The following is a 22,014-nucleotide window of genomic DNA, read 5'->3' as shown; positions in this document are numbered from 1 at the left end:
AACTTGGTCCAAAGTAAAGAGAAGCTTCAGAAGTGTGCACTCCATCTAGACAAGTGTAAAACAAATGCACTCTGAATTTGTATAATTTTATGGGACTACTTTGTCTTATGAGCAATTTCAACTGACCTATTTTCACTAGTAAAACCTGCTGCTGAGACGTCCTTGCAGGGTAGCGCTCCTCAGGGTCACTCAGTGGAGACAACAGCTCTTTTTCTTCCATTGGAGAAAACACACACACAGGGGTCCTAATACTCTCTGTGTACTTGGGCGTCTGGGACGAGGATGGGATGCTGTCATTCCCCTCTGAGTCGGATGATGAAGAGTCCGTATCAACAAATTCACGAGACTTCTGGGAAGTCTTGGTGGGTGCCTTGGCTTTGCGTTTATCTACAGTGGTGGTGACAGCAGCTGCGGTCGGCCTCGGAGAGGATTTGGGTTCTTTTTTGATGCTTGGCTTGCGGGAACCCTTAGTGGCAGCCTTGGGCCGATGAGGAGGTATCTCTGGAGCTGGTTCACTCTCCACTCGCAGACCTCCTTTGGGTTCCTCAACCACTGGGGGCTTCTCAGACTTTTTGGGCTGTTTTTTACCCACACGGATTCGCGGATTCGCCCCACCCTCACTCTGGGCAGGGGATTTTTGCCGGCCACGGCCACCCTCTGCACCCTTTTGCGCTGCCCGTAAGTCCCTGCTTGGGGTGGGTGCCACTGAGTCTTTTGACCCCCCTCCCTGGCTACCATAGCCACGTCCTGAGCTATTATCTCTGCCCTCTTTCTTGCACTTGGTTGGAACATTATTGTTGTCCACTGGAGAAGCTGGGGAGAACTGCTTGACCTTCTTGAACCAGTTGTCCAGCTGCCACTTGTTGGCCATGGGTTGTTCAGGCTGAATGGGAGAACACACGGAGTTATGAAATTGTCTGTGAGAAAAACTAGTCAAACATAGAAAATCTGAAATAGAAGGTATTTTGGGCAGAAGAAAGAATATTCAATGTCTTTTAACCATCTCAACCCAATAAGACAGAGTTAGTGCCACTGAAAAAAATGGTTGAGCCAAATTATCATTAGACAGCACGACAGCTTTGTACAAAGTTACGGTTAAATCATTACTTCGGGAGAGGCAGGCCGTGGGTGCTCGTTGGCTTCGCTGTCTGTCGTGCTGCTTTCACTCTCGCTGTCTGAGCCCGAGCTGCTCTCTGAGCCGCTGTGGCTGCTGGAGTCATCCCTCGATTGCTCCGCTCCTTCACTGTTATTGCTGTCGTTACAGAAGAGGGAGTAAGATGATATTATATTGTGTGCAAAAGGTGTACAGTACATTTTCAGTCCCATTTTGATCACCTCAATATGAAACAGCACATTTTCTACAAAAATGGTAGAGATCTCAAACCACTCTACACAGACACCCTGCTGAACCACCTACTGCAGCGACAAGAACCCCAACCCTATAAGGTCTCTTTGTAGGTGTGACCCCAAAGGTTTTACAAAGGGCAACAGTGTTTGAAGCACTATTATTCCACTGTCTTCAACATGTTCCCATTTTTATATTTTAAAAGTACCAAACATTATCTATCTATCTTCCACCTATCTCTCTATTGTTCTATTTATTCTCTATCTTTTATCTATCTATCCATCTATTATTTATCACTCATCTATTATCTACCTATTATCTATCTATCCATCCATCCATCTATCTCTCATCTTTTATCGCTCCATCTCTTTATCTATCTAACAGATCCTCTGTAAATATAAGACAATCCAATATCCCTGCAATACTATTATCCTTTCATTTCTGACAGTAAAGTATGCTACCCAACTTGTGCACAAGGAACACAACATAACAAATACCTTTCAATAAAAAAGCAAGGCAAAACACCACTGCTCTCTGAAAACTGTAACTTGAGTCAACACCTTCCCTCAGTCAGCTGCAACGAAAACTCAGCATTCAGGTTTCACAGAAGTAAATTTACTATGCTCTGTGCTTTACCTTGCTGACGTGTTCCTTGAGGCATTCTTTGCAGAGTCCTGTTCTTCATCACTATCTTCACTGCTGCTCAGCTTCAGGTCATCTTCCAGCATACTGAGATATGGAATAACGCATAATTAAATATTTGTATTTTATTACAGCAGTGCAATAGCTGCAGGCTGAGAGTACTGGATGCGGCTACATAACTTACAGACCCTATCTATGAATGTCTGGTTACTTCAGGGTTCTTAATTCATCATAAATATTTGTTTTAGTATCCTGCTCTATGTTGTCTGAATCAATACTGGGAAAACTACAAACAAGGGATGAGAAAGAAGGTAAAGAGGAAAAGGAAGAAGTACTTACGTGGGCTGGTCATCGCAAGTTTTGGACTGGTGGCTGCTGGAGCTCTTGGAAGAACTGCCTCGCTCTAATAAAAACACACAAAAAGAGTCATGGGCCACATGTTAACATGAACATATATATTAGAAATATAAAATATATATTTATATTTAAATATTTTGTGTCGAGATTTGGATCTGAAATGTGTGCTGTACTCACTGTGTCCACTTGGAAAAGGGTGAGAGTCCTGAGGTAAAAAAAAAAAAAAAAAATTGATCTGAATTAGGTTTGTGAACCTGTTTGTTTTTTCATACTCCACTGTCAAATTTGCGAACAGTTAATAACAATAATAATAATAATAATAATAATAATAATAATAAGTGAAGTGGATTTTTTGTGGCCATATATGTTTACACGCAAGACGTTAATGAAAGAAACACTAAAACTGGCTGAGAGGTACTTGAACCTTCTATCAGAGTAAACATTTATCAGTAATAAATCCCATCTCTTTATAGTTCAGATGGCCAAGGTCTCTCTGGGTTGGCTGCATGTGTTATGTAAGGTCTGTCTGGACCATACAAAAGTAATAAACAAACAATTAATGCTTATCAATTAATCATGACACATAATCATTTGAATCTAACAGTCAACAGCCACTGGTGCAGTGCTGACCTTGGTAGGGAATGGAAACTTGGAGGGCTCCGTTTTGCAGGGGGTGTGGATGGCTGTCAGCGGAGGGGGCCACGACTGAGTCATTTCCTGAAAAAAGCAAGAAAACACACACACACACACACACACACACACACACACACACACACAGGGAAAAATGTGCAAATGAGTCTTACAGCGTGAGTAAGACAAAATGCTCTCTCATTAACTCGAGGCTCTTCTCTGAAAGCTCGTGATGAACTACTCGTCTGAGAGAGGCAATTTTTAAAATATAGATATAATTATGGACATACCTTCAGAATTTCATCGACACAGTTGGCGTCACCGGAGCCCTGAAGACAGAAACATCATGCTCAGCACATGTGTTCATAAACAACATGATGTCAGTGCAGCAGGTGAGAGGCGGCTTCCATTTTGAGTACATGAGTCACCCTATAGGCATTTTATGAGACCTACAAGTTCAGTAAGACCATGTGTAACATGCTGTGAGGTAATTTAATATGGTTATTACATCATTATGAATATATGCGCCATTAAAAAGTGCTCTGCCATTTTAAGTCTTCATGCAACCTGCACCTCTATAGATTTATATCTTAAGCGCCACTTGAACACACAGTATGTCCTCGATGTGAGGAGGGAAACTAAGCTGCAGGGTTCAGAATAAACTGAAAGTAGAATAACACTGAATTCTTGTAGATGAAGCCTTACCTCCACAGGTTGTGAGGGGATCTTGAGTTTGGAAAGCGAGGCCTTGCCGTTGGACTTCATCTCTCCCATGGTGCTGCTGTGCGACTGTCCGCTGTAGCTTTCTGCTTGTGAGCTCTTGGGTTCTGCTGTTTCCTGGCCGTCCATAGGCCGCACATAGGCTGTGGGCTTCTGCAGCATGGAGCCGGGCTTGGACATGAGAGATGGGGGGAAGGCCTGACTCGAGTGCTGTCCACTGGTGAAGGAGGTGTGAACCCGTGAGGGTGAGTCCCAGTTGGCCTCTCTGTCTCGTGGGGACTTGGAGCGGTAGCGCTCCTTGCTGTGATGCTGCTCGGCAGACAAGGAGCTCCGTGAGTGGCTGTTGCTGCTGGAGGAACTCAGAGAGCCCTTGGCCGGACTCGATGTGTGTGACTTTGAGTGCTCTGATCCTCCGCTATGTTTACTTGATTTCTTTTCCCGCACCTCTCCTCCGTGTCTTTGGCTACTGCTGCTGCCGCTACTACCTCCGTTTCCCCTCTGGCTGCCGTGCCCACCCTGGAGTCCTGAGCGTTTCTGGGATTGGGAAGAAGATCCACTGGCTGCGGGACCAACAGGAGTCCACTTACTGCTCTGGCTGCTGCCACCGCTACCAATGCCACGCTGGTCCCCGCCAAACAAAGGTGGGCCTGATTTTTCCTCTGAGGAAGACGAGCTGTTAGAAGGTTTACCGCCAAGCTTTGGAAGTGTGTCACCAATGGGCTCTTTCATCTCGTCGTAATTGCCCAGCATGCTCTGAATACGGCTGGACAGTTTATCTTCCTTGCTGGACTGAAGAGAGAGGCAGAGGATGGGAGAGGAGGAGGAGGTGGGGCAGAGAACAGTGTGATGATGAAGAAAAAAGAAAAAAGACAGTCACAGAGAAAAGAAAGAGAAAATTCATTGAGAAGAAAATAAATGAGAGAAAAATGAACAGAGGGAAAGCAGAGAGGATGGAGGGGTGGTGAGAGAAAACAGTCATTATGGGCACAAGTTCAACAGTTGGGTTAATTGCTTTCCATCAAAAACACTGACAATGGAGAAAAAAATAGCTCTCCTACACAAAAACACTTACAAATCAGTCAAATAAGCAAAATGAGCATAACAGCAGCAGTCCAACAAAAGACAAGAAACAAATTAGATCTTTAACCCGTGTGTCACCAGTTTTACATCTGAAATAATGGACTGAACACAGAGAGAGACACAATCAGCCAATCACACAGTTACGCTTGTTCAAACTGGGGCCAGATCAGTCCACACCCATCTGTGAACACAGATAAAGGTTTACCCATAGTTCCACCGCAGAGGTTAATCAATCACTTTGAGGCCACGGATTCCAGCCGACCTGTTTGCAATCAGCCTGTGACAGAGTATCCAGTTACACATGCAGCCTCAGACCTCTGCTTTGTCTGACAGACTCATGCAGACGGTGAGGAAACAAGAGTCGTTATCTGTTGGCAGGAAATGTAACTAGCTTGGTCATAGTGTGCAATCCGTTACCTCCTGCTAGCACGGCCTGGCTCACATGTGTGAAGCTGGTGAAATGTAGCATCACCTATTTTTTTTTTTAAAAGGTTGGTTCCACTTTGTAGTAAGAGCATTAGTTACGTGTTTTATTAAGAGTGTATCAGACCTCCAGTTTCAAACTATGAGTACTGAAAACGAGTATTTCAAAGCATGTATGTTGGCTGGTACTGCTAAAAATAAAGAAAACTACGCAGAAAGTGCTTGAGGTAAATGAGAAACAGCCGCACGATTACACAGTTTGTTCAATAAACTCAGTGTTTACAAAGACATTGATTGCAAACTCTGCAGTTTGTTGGCAGAATAAAAACATACTAACAGGAAAACTATACACACACACTGCTGTACATATTGTATTACTCATCTGTAAAAATAATCCTGTCTCACAATCTCTGTTGGACAAAACCTTTTCACGTGGCTCTTTTCATTTAAAGAAAGTTTATCGTTAACCTTTTTAGGGACCCAGAGGAACACTGGTCCAAGTTTTAGTTCCTGCCCCACAAAAAAAGGCCCCAGTCCTGAGGCTAGTTCCTGCCAGCCAGGAACAATTCTTACAAACATCACTTCAAAACATTGCATTTCCACTATAGAAACTAACAAAGAATTAAAAAAAACAAAACAAAACACTGATTGCCATCTCTTCAAAATTTCCTCCGCTATCTTTTCTCATGCAAAAATGACAAACTACGCCACCATGTTACCTGTCTGATTTGCCTTATCCTTGTGTTTCTTAAGCTGCAGTCAAAACGCAAACATGAAGGTATTCAATGGATTTTTGACATCCTGGGTTCAGGACTGCTTAGTTTCTGGAGCTAGTTAGATCCTGGCACAACTTGGTTAAAAAGGCCTATTTGATAATCACATCTGAGGGATCCCTGATTGAAAAAATGCATTAGCCCCAGAAATCGAAAAGTGTGTGTTTCTTATTTTCAACAGATACCTTTTTGCTCTTCATTCTGTGCTGCTGAGTTACAAATGCGTGAACTCTGCACCATAAAAATGTTACTGCTCTGCTGGTCTACATCTGGGAGGCCACAGCTGCAGCTGTGTGCACACATGGCCTTTTAATGCAGAACACAGTAAACTTCCACTTAGCGGAGCATGACAGAGAGGGAAAAAAAAGTCAAACTGAAGCTTACATAAGACTCAGACAAGCAGGAGACAAGAGATACAAAGCGTAGAAAAGCCAGTGACTTAAACAGTTGGCTTTTTGCACATTTTTTCAACATGCCAGCACCTCTTACTTAAAATACATTTCTGAAAACATAAGAGTCAGCATGCACAACAGAATTATTTTCTGCAAATGCCTTTCCTCCATTTCAAAAGGTCAAGGACTTTTCCTTCTTCAATGTCAGCTTTTTACCTTTCACTTTGTTGTGGCCCAAAACACACAGGACAGCACTCATCACTCACCTCTGGTACCCTTTCTATTCCCAACCTGTCAGGACACATTCCTCACTGCTGCTTTGATGTGCAGCTCTCGCTAAGGAGAGGAGCCACTTACCTCTGCTCAAATCTGGTTAGTGGCAAAGATGAGACCAGTACAGAGAACTCAAATCCTCTTTACAATTACACTGGCTGGGCGGGAGCTGGGAGCTGGCTGCCCTATATCACTGTGTGTCTCTATGAGCTCAGAATGAAGACACATAAAGAGCAGGAGGAGGGGAAGCTGGTTCGTTCTTATACTCACTTTCTACGGTTGCACTACAAAACAGCTAAGCAAGAACAGGTGCTGCCAATTCAACCGATCCTTGTATTTTTTGCAGAGTTGGTCAACAGCTGGCTATCTGACTGCTAACAATTATCTAATTCAAGCCACAATCGTTTGGATTTTGGAGGCACTGTTTCAATACCTATTATCAACACAACCACATACTGTGCTGCACATAAATCGGACATGTCATATTAAAACCTCCTGCATGGCTATTAAAGCACATCTTGCCCTATTTGGCTTTCATCACATCAAAAAGAAAACTAAACCAAGGCTGCAGGATCCTGAAGGTCATTGAAAAACAAATCACACACACATTCATTCTTTTTGATAAAAGCTGCAACAAAACTTTTCCCTCAAGCCTAAATCAAATATAGGATTTTCTTCAGGAAATCTAATGAAGCAAGTAGGGTTCAAGTCATACAACTACTACGCAAAGGGTGCACACACACCTGTAGGAGGACACCAAAACAAGGAGGGTGTCTTTCCTTACCACAGGAGCCTGAAGCTAAGCATTCCTCTTAGCAGTTTTTTAAAAAAAGCCAAGGCATAAGCACGGCTGATGACAATGCAATATTGACATAAAGCGCTCCTGGTAGTACGTGCAGGTCTCACTTCCTGTCACCGTTACAAATTCCTCTAAACTGACGAGTCAATTCCATGTCAAAAGTGAACGTGAGGCAAATAAACTCACCACTTTGTAAGGTTCAGGGAAGAGAGGGGAATTTGCTGGAAAGGCCTCTCCTCCTCCCTGCTGGATTTCTTGATTTCTCCTTTCTCTTTCTTTCATTCGGAGCACATTCCGGTCCTCACGGTTCATGTTGCTAATAACACAAACACAACAACAAAAAGTCAACACAAAAACACGCTGAGGAGGGACAAGAAACAGACTTATCTCATAGCTTTACAAGGATGGCTATAAAAGAAGGGGTTTTATGAAAGTGAGACGTCCTTAAAGGAAACACCTGACGAGTCTGTAAGAATTTACCTGAAACTTAGTCTCAGTCAAAAGTGAAGAAACATAGCTATGCAGCATAAGCCCTTCAGCTTTCTTTCGTGTGCCATGTTTACTTAGTTCGCAAGGTAATATCAACAAGTTCAAATTTCCAACTATTCACAGCAAAACATACAGTCAGCTCTACTTTGAGTCACAGTTTTTTGGTAAGCCACAAATTGGACCATCATTAGTGAAACCCCAAACATCATAAACAGGGGAGATCGCAGAGATGACCTGTGGAGAAAGTAAGTCTCTAATAAGCTTAGGATAGTCTAGACACTGTGCATAAGCCTCCCTCAACTGAAAATAATCTCCATGTACAGATGGTCAATGTAAATTTGTAATGCAGCTGAAATGACTAATGGCTTTTTTTTAATGTTGTTGTACAATGACAAGTTCATTTACTTCAATTTGTGCAACTGCAATCTAGCAAAATTTAGGAATTAAAAGCATCCTGGACATTCAATAGCACCTTATACAAAGAATATGAACTTTTTTTGTTTTGATTTATTTATTTTTTTAAAGGAATAGCAAAAGGAAAAAACACAATATAATTAAGAATAAATAACCTACTGCTACCAAACTGTAGCTTCAAGCCACTGACTACATCACTGGAAGCTAAACACACCTCTCTGCCTTTATTGTCTGTCTGAGTATAATGTGTAGAGGAAACATGAAAGTGGAAGGCTACTTCAGGACAGCGTCCTTTTAGGAGGATGTATAGACTCACACCAGAGAAACAAACAACACGAACATGTCATAAACCTGTGTACACTACCAGAGGATTATGCACAATGTCTTAAAGAAAAGAGGAAAAAAAAGAAAAAAAGATAAAACCCCACATAAAATGTTCTGCTGGATGCCATCTGGAATATCAAAACACTGGACTTTGGACGGAAAAAGTGAGCGCTCATTAGGAACAGTCACGCTGACAAAAACCAAAATGTGACTGTCGTGCACCTTGTTTAACAGAAAACAACTACAGAGCTTTGAAACCAGAAAGAACCAAATTATCAGCCAGGCGTGTCGCCTCTCCCTCCAAGTCGACAGCTTCAGGCTCTGCCAGTGACAACAATGATTTTAGGCTGATGACTGAGAGCCATTATGCTGCAACCACCCGGCCTCCTCCTAGATTATAAACACAATACACAAGGGTGTTTTCAATTCTTACTAAGTATGACTGATAAGATGAAAAGAAGCGGATGGGAAACTGATTCTTGAACAGGAGAGAAAAAAAACACCACACACAGGGAAGTCAAAATAAGCCAAGATCAGACAAAGTAACTACATATGTGAAACCATGAGAGTTTCCTAGAAGAATTCACTCAACTCTCACATTAAAACCGATCACGACTATCAATTGCCTGGTAATGTAGTAGACTTAATGCTGAATAAAACAGTTCCAGGTGTTTTAAAACTTCTGACTGGCTATGTGCGATCTTATCAGCAAGTCTAAACAGTAATTTCCCAACTAACCTCTTGACTAAGCCTTTGCCCGTTTTACATCATCAACACCACCTAACTACAGTATGAGTCATTACACGTAACAGACAACATGATTTACACACTGTCACTGAGCTGCATTAAACTGAAGCTCAAAAAGCAACCGAGCCTGTGGGACACCATAAGCAACAGTTTTATCAGCAGAGGTGAAAAGAAAAGGAGAAAACATTGTTTGGGATATCCATCACCAAAACATCACTCAACACTCTGCTGTTATCATCTCTGGACTTTATTTGACTTACAGCACAGCAAGGCCTAAGCTTATACTATTACACTGTCAAACAATGACAAAACAAATAATGACAAAGCTGCAACAACTGAACTGACCACTTTAGTGTCTACTACAGGCAGCAGTGAGGGAGGTTTTCTTCACATTCTAGTAAATTTTGCTTGATAATTGTAATTGTAATTTTGCCTACTCTATCACTGCTGAGGACAAACAATAGCAATGTGTTTACCAGTGATAAGACACTTCATCAATAGCAAAATTGTTTGATAGAAAGTCCGATAGATTCATAGTTGCGTAAACAAACAGTAAGCTTTCTTCCTCCCTGGCTCATAAACACAAACGCTTAATAGCAGCCTATCATGTGTCTTGATAATGGATTGTGCTACAAGTGACATGCAAACATCCAGTCATTTAACAGACAAATGCCAAGCGTGCTCCCTCCCTGGCTTATAAACAGCCAATCATATTCCTTTATAAAGAACTGTGCTACAAGTGACAAACAGCCAATCACTTAACAGGTATGTTGTTTGGTTACACCAACAATAACAGAAGTGTGGAGTGAGAAAACGAGTGCAGCCGGTGAGGAAATCCTTACCAAAAAGGGCAGATCAGTGTGTCAGCATGGCTTTTTGGTTTCTTTAAAACTAACAAATATCAGCACTACTGTGTATAAACTGTGCAGGAAAACCTACCAGTTAAAGATCGGGAACAAATACATGACAATTTTTATGATGATAACATTTTTCCTCAGCTCTAGTACCAATGAGGGGCTTTTATGCTATAAATGTTTTAAAAAATAATTTAAGAAAAAGCCAGTTTCATGCCCTGGAAATTAAGCTCTCTACATTTATAATTAAACTAAATGATCATGTACCGAGAGTGCTTTTGGTATCCTGGTTCTAAATGTATGTGTAAATGAGCCTGTTGATGTCAGTTGAGCTCCATGTGTGAACTGGCCACTGTTAGTACAGTGCTAAATAAATAAATGTCCCAGGCCCAGAATCATTTGTAAACACTGCTCATGTCAGTTCTGTCCAACTAACTGACTGATCTATTGGTTTGTATTAGTTGAACAGGAGGTTACACCATGTCACACTGTAGTACAGCACATTAAAGAGAATCATCAGACAAGAGGCTCAGTTGTTTGTTAGTGGTTTCTACAATACTAGAGCATAAATTTTAGTATTTACCAGTCTCTTTTGTTTTGTCCCTTAAAATCAGAACAACTAAAACAGGTGCCTCTGCCTCTTTCAAGAAATCTATCTTGGTGAAAATGAAAAGCTCTCCCATGTTGTTTTTTTAAAGGTCACTCTGGTTCTTTGAATGAAAAAAAGCAGTGCGCTCCTGGTTTTGCATAAATAAGGAAGTACACCAAGTACCCACATGAAGGAAGGAATGTGAAAACCCCATATTGGTGTTTTGATGTGACTGTCAATATGGAGAAAGTCTCTGAGCTTGACCTGTTTTTAAGTGAAAAAGTGACAAAACTCAAACCAAACTATGTGGACTAGCAAACCAAAACCAAGTTCAACACTACCTTTATATGAATAATAAAAAGTTACAAGAGGACTTAATGCCTTTCTATAAATATATCCACTCATGTCTAAAGAAGGACTTTTCTGTTAATCGGTAGAGACACAAAATGAAAAGGTCTCGTTTTGACCAAATGCAAAAAATCATATGACTCTGAACATTAGTGAATATGAACAGTACTGTAGAAAGCAAACATTCCTGAGCAGCGAAATGTGGTGATGAACCTTGTTTTGCCACAGTGGACTGATCCAAATCCACCTCAGTGTGGTTGGGTATCAAGACCTGTTTCTGAACAACTGGTTCAGTATCAGGATTTTCATTTAAATGCATTGATTCCTGAAAAACTTTGAACTAAATACACTTCTGTATACATCAGTTTTCTACACATCAACACGTGTCCAACATAGTGGACAGGCACTTGTGTGTGTGTGTGTGTGTGTGTGTGTATGTGTGGCTTAGCATCAAAAAAACCGGAAGTGTTATCACTGCACCAAAACAATGGAGAAAACCAATTTTGAAATCGGCTGCATCACACCCGTAAAGAAAACTTCAGAGATGTTCTTAATTTTAATCTCAAACATGCACACACACTACAGGATTTGAAAATAATTGCTTCTTACACACCACAGGATATTACAAAGATGATTGTGCAAGAAAGAGCAACGCACCACCCCATGTGATCTCAAGGGGAAGCCGACGTAAACAAAATGGAGACAACATTAGTAAAACTTTGCAGTGTGAAGAGACGAGGCCAAAACCAGTCTGGATGTGATAAGGGTTGTGGAGACGTGGTCAGCAATATCTGTCAATGGTACTATGCTTGCTAATGTTAGCCTCAAGTGCTAGAATGTTAAATGTTTCTTGGCAACACCGTCAGCTGCTCTGGGACTGATGTAATCATAATCATCTTAATTTTAACTCCTAAATATCACAGACATTTGGCGTTATTGTGGCAGCCCAGATGAGTCTGTAAGCAGTTCAGGGGGTTTAAGACTGGGTCTGTGAACCCCTCACGTTACCATTTAATCTGGGTTGAACATCGGTACTGACCAAGCTTTAGGACCAGATTTCTTCTCCAATTGATGGGAAGAGTGAATCAGGGTTATATGTAGCCTTAGCCTGGCACTACGTTCCACAGCTACAACTACAGCATCGTCAATAGGATGACCCCAATCGTATTCATCATGTCCCATAATCACCTAATGCCAGATACCACACAGCTTTTCTAACTTACTTTTAAATGTAATCTTCAATTTTCTAGGAAATAAGTAGTGGGGGTTTCACATGCACAGTTAAGTGGGGCCCAATTGAGCATATTGTTTATTGCTTTGTGAAGTAACATGGAACTCAAAAACCACAACTTCAGCCACTATTTACCCGTGGACTTCAAAAAAAAACCAGGCACTCATCCCTAATCCCAAAATTAGGAATGTGTGGGAAACACCCAGGACAAACATTAATTTCTATTCTACTCATTTAAAGAGCAAATGTTAGAGGCACAGATCATAAATAAGCCTTAGTTTAAATATTTAGCTGACCCTACATCCAAGGCCCAAGAGCTACAGGGCTTAATCAACTGCCAACATAGTAAGATAGGCAAAGTAAATTGTTTCAAAACAAGGAAAAAGTCTGCCTAAGCAAATCACTTCTTACGTAACGTGAATTTAAATGGCATTTATCATTATTTAAGTGTAAGGACCAGCTACATTTTTTGTAGTCATTCAACATTGTGTGCCAAACTGAAAAGGTCAAAGTCTGCTGAGTTGAAAAGGCAGTTCACTCTGTACCTAAATTAATCAGCTCATCTGCCTGTTTCTCAGTCACAACATAACAGCCAGGCCACGTCTTCAACACAGCAAAAGAAAAAAAAAGGGGGGAAGAATTGATGGTTATCTGAACACCATGAATACAGGACTGGGCTTCTGTGACACAGCCATTATGTAAAGTCAACCCAACACAAGTTCATATGATATTTTAATAAGACTTGTATGTATGTATAAAAACACACACACAGACACACACACACACACACACACACACACACACACACACACACACACACACATATGTGTAGAGAATAAAGTGCTTTATTCCTACCAGACACCAACAGAAATAAGTCAAGCAGCCAACTAGTTGTGCATTTCTTACCCTGACTGAGAGGCCATGGCCCCAACCAGTGAAACATTGGAAGGAGGAGGGGAGGAGGGTTCAGAGGATCTCCCAGGGATTCACAAGGATTCTCCTCATGACTTGTCAGCCAAAAATTTCTACGCCAACCTCCTTCAGTGAAAACCACCTGGCCCTTTCCTAAATGTATCTATGAAGGTCCAGCTGGAAGAGTGTAACTACAGTTTTTCTTTACTCCACTCGATGGTACAGTGTATTTCCTTGGAGTGGAGACAAATCTGACTTAGTGAGGGGAGGTGACTGCTCCTTCTCGGGAGATACCACGTCAGCAAACAGCAGGGGTAGTCACATGCTGGGTAAAGTCGAGAGGCAGCCATAGCTTTTGTTTCTGTGTGTGTGGTGTGAGGTTAAAGCATGTTCAGACAGTGTGAGTGTGTAAATTTTAAGAGTGAATGTAATGATCTGGCTCGTCTCCTATTCACATAAGTACCAGACTGTCCTGGTGGCGCCTCTTATTTTCAATCCTTACAGCTCTGTCTTTATCTTAAGTTAATTAAGGATATGAATCATTGGAATTAAGTGCAGTGCTCAACACAAGAAAAAAAGCATAGTTTTGATAATGAGGCATTTGCAAAGACTATCAAAACACAGTCCCATTCACTGAAGAAGAAATACAATGAGTAAATAGTCTTGATGTATCTTAAACTTACAATTAAGCTGATCAACCCTAAAATAAATAAATAAATAAATTAACTTTGTCTAAAAAAGCCTTACATCAATATCAATTTACAAAACAGCCTTATAGGCCAATTAGCGAGAAGATCATTTGGGAGGAAGGAGCATTGAGGGAGCAGACAGTAGGGAATAAATCTCCCCTCTCTTTGAAAATGGAACAGTCCTCCTCGTCCCATAAAAGGACATGTTATTTTACACCACAGGGCCTCTCCTCCAGTGTGATGTCACTGCCCTCAGTAAGGCCAAGCCAATCAAGGCTCGCCTTTCCGTCAACAACCTCCCTCCCTACTCCCTCCCTCCCCCATTATGTCCTGAGCACAGGGCAAAGCACCAGCGCTGCCTGTTAAAGAGACAGTGCGCAGTTTCCGGCGCGCAGGTTGTAACAAACCAGGGACATTTTCATCAGCTACATATGATGATGACACATGCTAACAAATGTGTTATCATCACATGTTGCAACAATTTTTATCCGCTACAAAAATAGCATCCAAAACATCTTTTACACTCTTTAACAGTCTGAAGCTCTGACTTGCCTGACTCTGCTGTGATATTTACTGAGATTAATTGTCAACAATTTTTTTTTTAAATTTACCTATAATTATCATTATGTTTCCCAAAATTGTGAAGTTATTACTTCTTCTTTTATCTACTGCATGTATAATATCTGTTGCATGTCCGTCAGTCCTGGAAGAAGGGTTCCCTCCTCTGTTGCTCTTCTTGAGGTTTCTCTCCTTTTTCACCCAGTAAAGAGTTTTCTGTGGAGTTTTTCCTTATCCAGATCAAGGCAGTCAGGGCTGGTTTATGGTCACTCAGAACTTGTTCTTCAGACGTGCTGCCTGACCACATTGGAAATCCAGTATGTTTATAATCATTCTGCAAGGCTGCACTGAAAGGCAGCGTGAAAAGCTGGCCTTGATAGATATGGGAGAGACACAATATCATTTCTAATCGAGGATAATGGCACATAGTTTCAGTCTCTCCAGGATAGTCACTCATAGTGTTGCACCAGGTTGCTCATTAAAAGTGCACAAATACTTGTATAACAAATGAAAAAAGGAGAGCAGGAGATAGAAGTACAACTCCTGGCTCCTCTCTTAGCAACACACAGCTGACCAACCACGGTGTGTAGTGTGCGTGAATGCCATATCGTCGGTTTCATAAAGTTACAGAAATAAACAGGCATGGGGGACCTGACAATCTTGATCTCACTTTTTACCCTTATGCCCAACTAATCATGTGATCTGTGGGAACACTCGCCCATCCTTATTGCAACATTAACAAGAGAAAAACAATCCTTAAAACATAAAATGTTCAAACTTGGTAATCTCCCTTTGACTCCGTTTACAGTCACCTTAATGCGTATAGATAGTCCTTATGATCAGGGCTGACGTTGAAAATGCTGTATTGTTTTGAATCATTTTAATTTAATACTTAATCTGGAACACAGCCTTTTTCTAACATCTTCCTCTCTCTGTTTACTTGAATGCAGTAGTCAGCTATTTTCAGCACATCAATTGTATGAGCCATTTATTTTTATAAACAGAGGCAGGCTGCTACTCATGGTTGATTTGATCAATAACAAGGCTCGTAACTTAAGCACATAAAAAGCTTTGTGATAAAACTGAATCTGTATGGAATATAAACATCTCAACAGCAGCAGGTTGTCGACACTGCTACAACTACAATTATCACAAATGGTCCCAATTTTGCATCAGCAGCTCAAAAACTCTTTGCAACTCTTTGCATTTCTTTCATTTGAGAATTTTGGATGTTAAAAAATAGGTACAGCCTCATGTTTAGTGGAATACGGTTACACAACAAAACCATAACTGTCACTCGTCATAAATCGTTTCCTTTATCTCATAAATGCAGGATTTTATAATGACATAATAACAACGTGATCTCAGTCAGTGAGGTACAGATGGGCAGCCAGTGGCCACCCTGGAGCTTTTGAAGGAAACCTGCTGACTGCAGGAATTCCAGAGGGAGTGTCCATTCAAATGCTATAAACCTGCCTCATACAAGCAGCTGTTTGGGGGGGTGGACAACATGCAGCTAGGACAAGGACTTTATCAGAAAAAGTAATGATATTTGATAATAACTCCTCTCAGGTAATTTCTATTACTAATGAATAGGCATAATTTTCTGTGTCTTTTATGTCAAAGTATTTAGCTGAGGGTGTTTGAAGAGGACAATGTCAAAATTAGGATTAAGTCTGCCTGCTCTGAATTCTTTAGTTCCTGCTTCAGTCTTCAGTTAAAATCCTTTAATATTTCCACAAGGCTTCAGATTAGCTCCAATTAACATATCAAAACAAGACTCTAAGTCTTGATTGACATGTTCTCCAAACAACTGCTTATATCCTTTCATTCAGGCAGGTTTGAAGCATTTGAACTGAATCACTGCCTGGAATGCCTCAACTCAGCAGGCATGCATTATCTGAATCAGAGGGAGCTGGTAGCATTTACCAATCAGAGCCAATTGCTGTGACTGTTCTGCATTTATAAGCTAATTAATCATGTTCATTCATGCGTGTTTTTATATCTGACATCCAGCAAACCCATTTACTGAGTTGCGAGAGGTACTGTTCTCATTGAACACAACACTCTGATGCTATTGCACTCTTGAATATTTCAAAAACTACAACATAATCCTCTATGGTGGTGAGCTCTCCATGCCAAGATCCTAAAATCAAAATGAATTAATAATTTTCCAAATCTCATCAGCTGATCTCAGACAGAAAATGCTCTTGCTGGCAGCTTTGACACAAATAACACCGTGTTCAGGGAACTATTTCTGACACATTGTTAATGGAAAACGACACATAACCCTCAATTATCTTGGCAACATTTCTGAAGAAACAGGGTCACTCAAGCCTTTCAATGTGGTCGACCATTATGGGCTTTCAAGGCCCGAAGTCGATAATTAGAGAGCAAGGCAGCCGATGGCCAAAATGTAATGCTGATGTTGTTTTCATCTGTACATTACAACATAGCATAAGACATATTCAACAGCAGTCATTAATGGCTTTAAGAATTGCTGTCATTTAAGTTTGGAGATTGATTAATCGGTCGACCACTAGTCCACTCCAAGCTTGCCAAGAGGATTTCTTTTTTTTTTTTTCTCCATGATCCTCTTTAACCGTTTTTTATCTATGAGATTTTAAAGAATTCACAACCCCTCCCTTGGCAGTGAGTCAATATTGATACAACATACTGTCTATGTTCAAGTACAGTTTGAACTCAGCACGCTCCAGCATGTCTAGGGCACTTAGATTACATTGGCTTATATGATCTTGGGATAACCCCACTGTTCTAAAATTGTGGAACTGTTGTCATGTTAAAATTATCCAGAAATGATGAGTGAAACAAGCCTTACATGCAGGGATATGGAACAAAAGATGTTGAAATCTTACTTACAGACGTCAGTGAATATCTAATGGGAATATATAAACTGATATTTCATAAAGTTATTCCAAAAGTACTTGCGCAGTCTAAGATTTCTCCTCTACTAAGGACTTGTTTATTAAAAGGAGTAGTGGGAGTGATACCTACTTAACTTGGATTACACTGCACAAATAGCCTTTGTGCATAATGTGGCTTTATGTTTCTAATAGTTTCTGATCATTAATGTAGCTGATAAAGAGATTATTTAAAATAACACTTGACAGGTGAAACTCATCTTGGCTTAGTCATACAGATCTGCCCTGAACTTTGTTGTATCGGTCTGTCTTTTAGCCTGAAGCAGTAACGCTTTCCTACATAAACACTCGCCAAGACGTGAATTAACCGTTCCTTAGTCATGATAATTTTACCTTCTGGAAACTATGATTACCCAGCTGAAACATGACCTAAGCCAGTAAAACTGCAGGCATCATGCCAATTTATATCACACCAAGTTTTATCATATCTGATAACAATAAAAGTCAAACATTACCCCAACTCAATTTAGGTGTCAGGAATTTCTGTAATGTGGTGTGGTTTTCCATATCAATCTTATTACTCTGAGAACAGTCTGGACTAAATGTGACACTGTCAGTATCTGAGTTTCTGCCTATCTGCAAATAGAAACACGCTGAACTATAGCTTACTACGCTGAACCCAAAATAAACCTCTGCGTCCCCAGACACTTTGATACATGCTGTGGCCAAAGATGTGTGCGAAATAAGAAACCAGCTGATGAAAAATTGAAATGCATGATTGATAAATTTGCAGATTCCAGCGTTTGCACTGCACAGGTGTCTTAAGGTGGCAGCATTGGTACTTTTTGAATTACTTATTACAAAAAGGGACTTGTAATTTTTTTGCACCTGTATAATTTTCTCAGATTTTTACTGTTTATGATAATGATCAATTTTTTACTGCCTGCAAAGAACTTAATCTGCACTGAAAAATGTTATGACAATAAATTTCATTGCTGTTTTACCAGAAGTATCACTGCTGCAATAAACTTTGACTGATGTTGTAATTTCCAGACTAATATGACAAAGCAGTATCGCACAGTACAGATCTATGCCATATCTGTGAAATTAAATGGATTTAATGAGCTTCACCTCCATGGAACTATACAGCCACATGAGAGCTTAACTCGCATCCTAGAGAACAAAAGCTGAGAACAGATGCATGAGGTCAGGACACAGTGAATAGCATATTTTTCTGCTGCGTGAGCAACAGCACACAGGGATTAAAAAAAAAAAAAAAAAAAAAAAAGAGCTGCTGATGTCTGATTAGATTCGGGCTAATTAAACTGGCAGACTCTAGAAGAGCCTTCAAACAACTTTCTTGCGGCAAGCTTCTCTTTGGAAAGGAAATAAGATTTGATTATAAACTTACAGGCCTTCACCGAGGACACAATTAGCTCTTAGTTTGGGTAAAAACCAGTAGCATCTCTCCAATAAATAAACTATATGATTCTGATGATTCATTTTTGACTTCATTTTTTAAAGTCATTTTAGTTATCAAAGGGAGCCGAAGACAAAGATGATGAGACGAGATGAAGGAGCAATCTTAAGCCACTGGTTAATTCAGACAAGGACTACTCAGTTTTGGGAGGGCAGTTCTACAGTCTATAGTCACTTGTTGTTTAATAGTCTGAAACTACCTATTGCTCATTTCCCAAGTATTCAGCCTGCAAAATCACACTGTATTACTCCTGCATGTACAATAGATGTGTCAATGCCAAGGAAAAAATGCACCCACTCCTCTGTCTGGAATGGACAAACAAGTCACCATAGCATCTCAACAGAACATGTGCAAGTGCCCTTAGCTTGGCTAGAGGAAACAGTTATACTAAAAGCCACAGAGCAAAACCTAAACAGGAAATGAAGAGGATTTCACAGTGAACTGCGTCACAGGGAGCACAAGCCAGACAGTAGAAACCTTTTATCTGCCATAACACACTGACCGTGTTTGCATGGACTGCTTTGGTTTGAATATGGACTTTTATTATTATGAATAATAAAAAGTGTTTCTGTAAACAACCTATCACTTTGGTTGCTTAAAAACTATTTTAATACTATCCACACAATTTAACAATACTGTCACTTGGGAGTCACCTAATTTTGTTTGTGTCTCATGGGTCCACTTAAGATTTCCCTTGGCGCTTTGGTGCTAACCCCAAGACAAAACTACAACACCAGGGAATCATGCACTTCAACATCTTCACTCAATAAAAGTAGCACTGCAAAATGATGAGTTATTATTTTAACAATTTAAAATACCATTTAATATCAAGTTATCAAATGTTAACGTTATTACAGTTATTGATTTTCGGTCATATCACCCAGCCCTTGAGAATAGCCCAATTAATGGCCAAAATGACTGTAACCACATAAGCATCAGTTTTCCTTCAGTATTTCAACTGAAGTTTCTGGCACCTTGCTATCATGGTGCACCCTTTAAGAAAGTTTTGTGAAAGCATAGGGTTGTACTCTATACTACATGCTATACATAGAAGTAGATTCAAATGCTGTCTATCATCAAACAGCTGGATTGCCGTCTGTGTCAAAAACATGTGCTTTAAACGTAATTGGAATACTGAGCATGTTTTAAAGCCATTATACACGTTTCCTATTTAGACTAAGCTTATATCCACAAGTGTGCTATGAAATTGTTTTACTTGGCAATTTCTTTTACAAAGTAATGTCCTAAGCAGGAGGGAGGTGTCTTAATGAAAAGCAATATCATCACTCCCATATCTCCGCATGAAATTAAAACACTGTTGGACTACACACAGTGTACTTCATAAACTACTGCATCTACAACTCAAACAGATTAAAAAAAACCTACATCTAACACCTGACTACAGTTGTTGTGCCAGTTCACGGCTACCTGCCATAAAAGGGTTCATGACCTTAGGCCTCCCCCACCAGGATGTGTAAACCAAGATAAACAAGTTGATTGCTCTGCCCTTGTCTCCATGTGCCAAGTGTGCCCTGCTCGATGTACACATGCATCAGTGATAACTGTTCAGAGTTACTCTGGACTTATTCTGTATTTTCTGGCCCTTCCCCCAACTGTGGCACGTAAAATGGCTTCCTAGAAAAGCACATCAGCTGTCCTATTGCTAGACCAAAGCTAGACACAGAAGCTATTGTGCTGCCTTCCTTCGCAGTAGTAATTTCAAAGTAAATTCTTAGGATTTTAACTTGGGGCAACTAAGAGTGGCACTTAGAGTAATCTCGTGTGAATAATAAATGCAGGATACGATGTGCGGCGGCTGCAGGACAACAAACCAAAAGTTTCTGCTAGTCACTGTGGACAAACTGTAGATTGTTATGGGCCTTGGATTAGTGAAATTATACCGTTTACGGCAGAGAAACTCCTACTAAGTAAAATAAGTGTTGCTCAAATTTAAACTGCCAGCTTTGAGAGTTTAACTCACCAAGCTGAATTGCACATATTAACGATAAAGAAATTGTGAGCGGCTTCTGTTTATCATTCGCACTTTATACCGAATAAATATATTCTAGTCGATAACACAAATTAGTACTAGTTCGCAAACTTAGGCATGTGCGTTATGTCAACCACGGCTAAACAGAGAAAACACAAACATCAGACGTCATGACCTGTTAGCTAACGTTACAGGAACAAAAACATGATCACTATCACTACGATGTTTACCTTACTTTTCAAGAACGAAAAGCCTCCGCACTAATAAAATCAACATTTAGCAATATTATCAATTCATCGATCTATCAAGTTTGTTGTCATCTGAACTCAAAAGTAGCTACAACGTCTAACCATTTAGCAAGAGGCTAACTCGCTACCTACAGGACTACCTGCATTTTCGCTTTAGCATAATGTTAGCTAGCCAAATCTGCTAGTGGCGTTTTGAGGCTAGGCTAGCGGCTAGCTAGCCCCGAAACCACTCAAATTTCCTGCGGAAATTTAAATTAACAGTCACTCCAAATGTCAGATAACCACTAAGTACAGCTAATCACCAAATAGCATCTTTTGTGACATTCAGCATCCTTACCTCTTGTCTTCTTTTTAGGCCCAAACCATTCTAGCTATTGGAAAGCTCTTTTCTCTTTGTCTTTTCCACTTCCAGTTACACGCAAAATGGACTCAGCAAGACGCTGTAACAGCTAAAATACTAAAACCAAATGGATGGTCTCCATGTTCTCCCTAAAACGCATCTGCACGTCGAGCGGAGGGCGAAAAGGAATCATTTTGTCTCTCGTTCATTTTATCATTACTGAACATAAGTGACTGATAGGTAAGGCTGCTAGCGAAGTTAAGTAGCCAGCAGGTACCACAGACAGGACTGGATGCATGGATGGCAGCAAGCGGTGCTGCCTTCATCTGCTGTCGGAAATATCTGCAAACCAACCACAGAATCGAGTTCACATAAAAGGGGAAGTCGGTGTTTTTTAAAAATGTTTTGGCGTGTAATATGGACCATAGACGATTTTAAAAATACAACCGATCTTAGGTATCATGTGATTTATTCAACCCAAGAGA

At 40.5% G+C, this 22,014-nt stretch overlaps 1 protein-coding gene across 5 annotated transcripts in view; it reads right to left on the bottom strand.

Moving 5' to 3' along the window:
• Positions 1–21,837, bottom strand: part of aff4 (AF4/FMR2 family, member 4) — a 31,509-nt gene extending 9,672 nt beyond the window's left edge. The window contains exons 1-10 of one of the 5 annotated variants that reach the window (XM_071460378.1): positions 21,527–21,837; positions 7,621–7,750; positions 3,680–4,483; positions 3,265–3,303; positions 2,975–3,061; positions 2,522–2,549; positions 2,327–2,390; positions 1,982–2,074; positions 1,108–1,252; positions 127–883 (exon numbers count right to left, since the gene is read on the bottom strand). In XM_071460378.1, the coding sequence (XP_071316479.1) occupies positions 127–883; positions 1,108–1,252; positions 1,982–2,074; positions 2,327–2,390; positions 2,522–2,549; positions 2,975–3,061; positions 3,265–3,303; positions 3,680–4,483; positions 7,621–7,746 (2,143 nt within the window). In that variant the 5' untranslated portion in view covers positions 7,747–7,750; positions 21,527–21,837. Of the gene's footprint in view, positions 1–126; positions 884–1,107; positions 1,253–1,981; positions 2,075–2,326; positions 2,391–2,521; positions 2,550–2,974; positions 3,062–3,264; positions 3,304–3,679; positions 4,484–7,620; positions 7,751–13,336; positions 14,035–21,526 lie in introns of those variants that run through there. The other 4 variants (XM_071460377.1, XM_071460379.1, XM_071460380.1 and 1 more) reach the window with 4 other exon arrangements.
• Between the last annotated feature and the right edge of the window lie 177 nt (positions 21,838–22,014).

The sequence above is a fragment of the Trachinotus anak genome, unplaced genomic scaffold (assembly GCF_046630095.1).
Source record: "Trachinotus anak isolate AG129_WGS33_773 ecotype Australia unplaced genomic scaffold, CSIRO_AGI_Tana_v1 ptg000024l, whole genome shotgun sequence".
NCBI lineage: Eukaryota > Metazoa > Chordata > Actinopteri > Carangiformes > Carangidae > Trachinotus > Trachinotus anak.
This window is presented reverse-complemented; position numbering and strand designations above follow the sequence as displayed.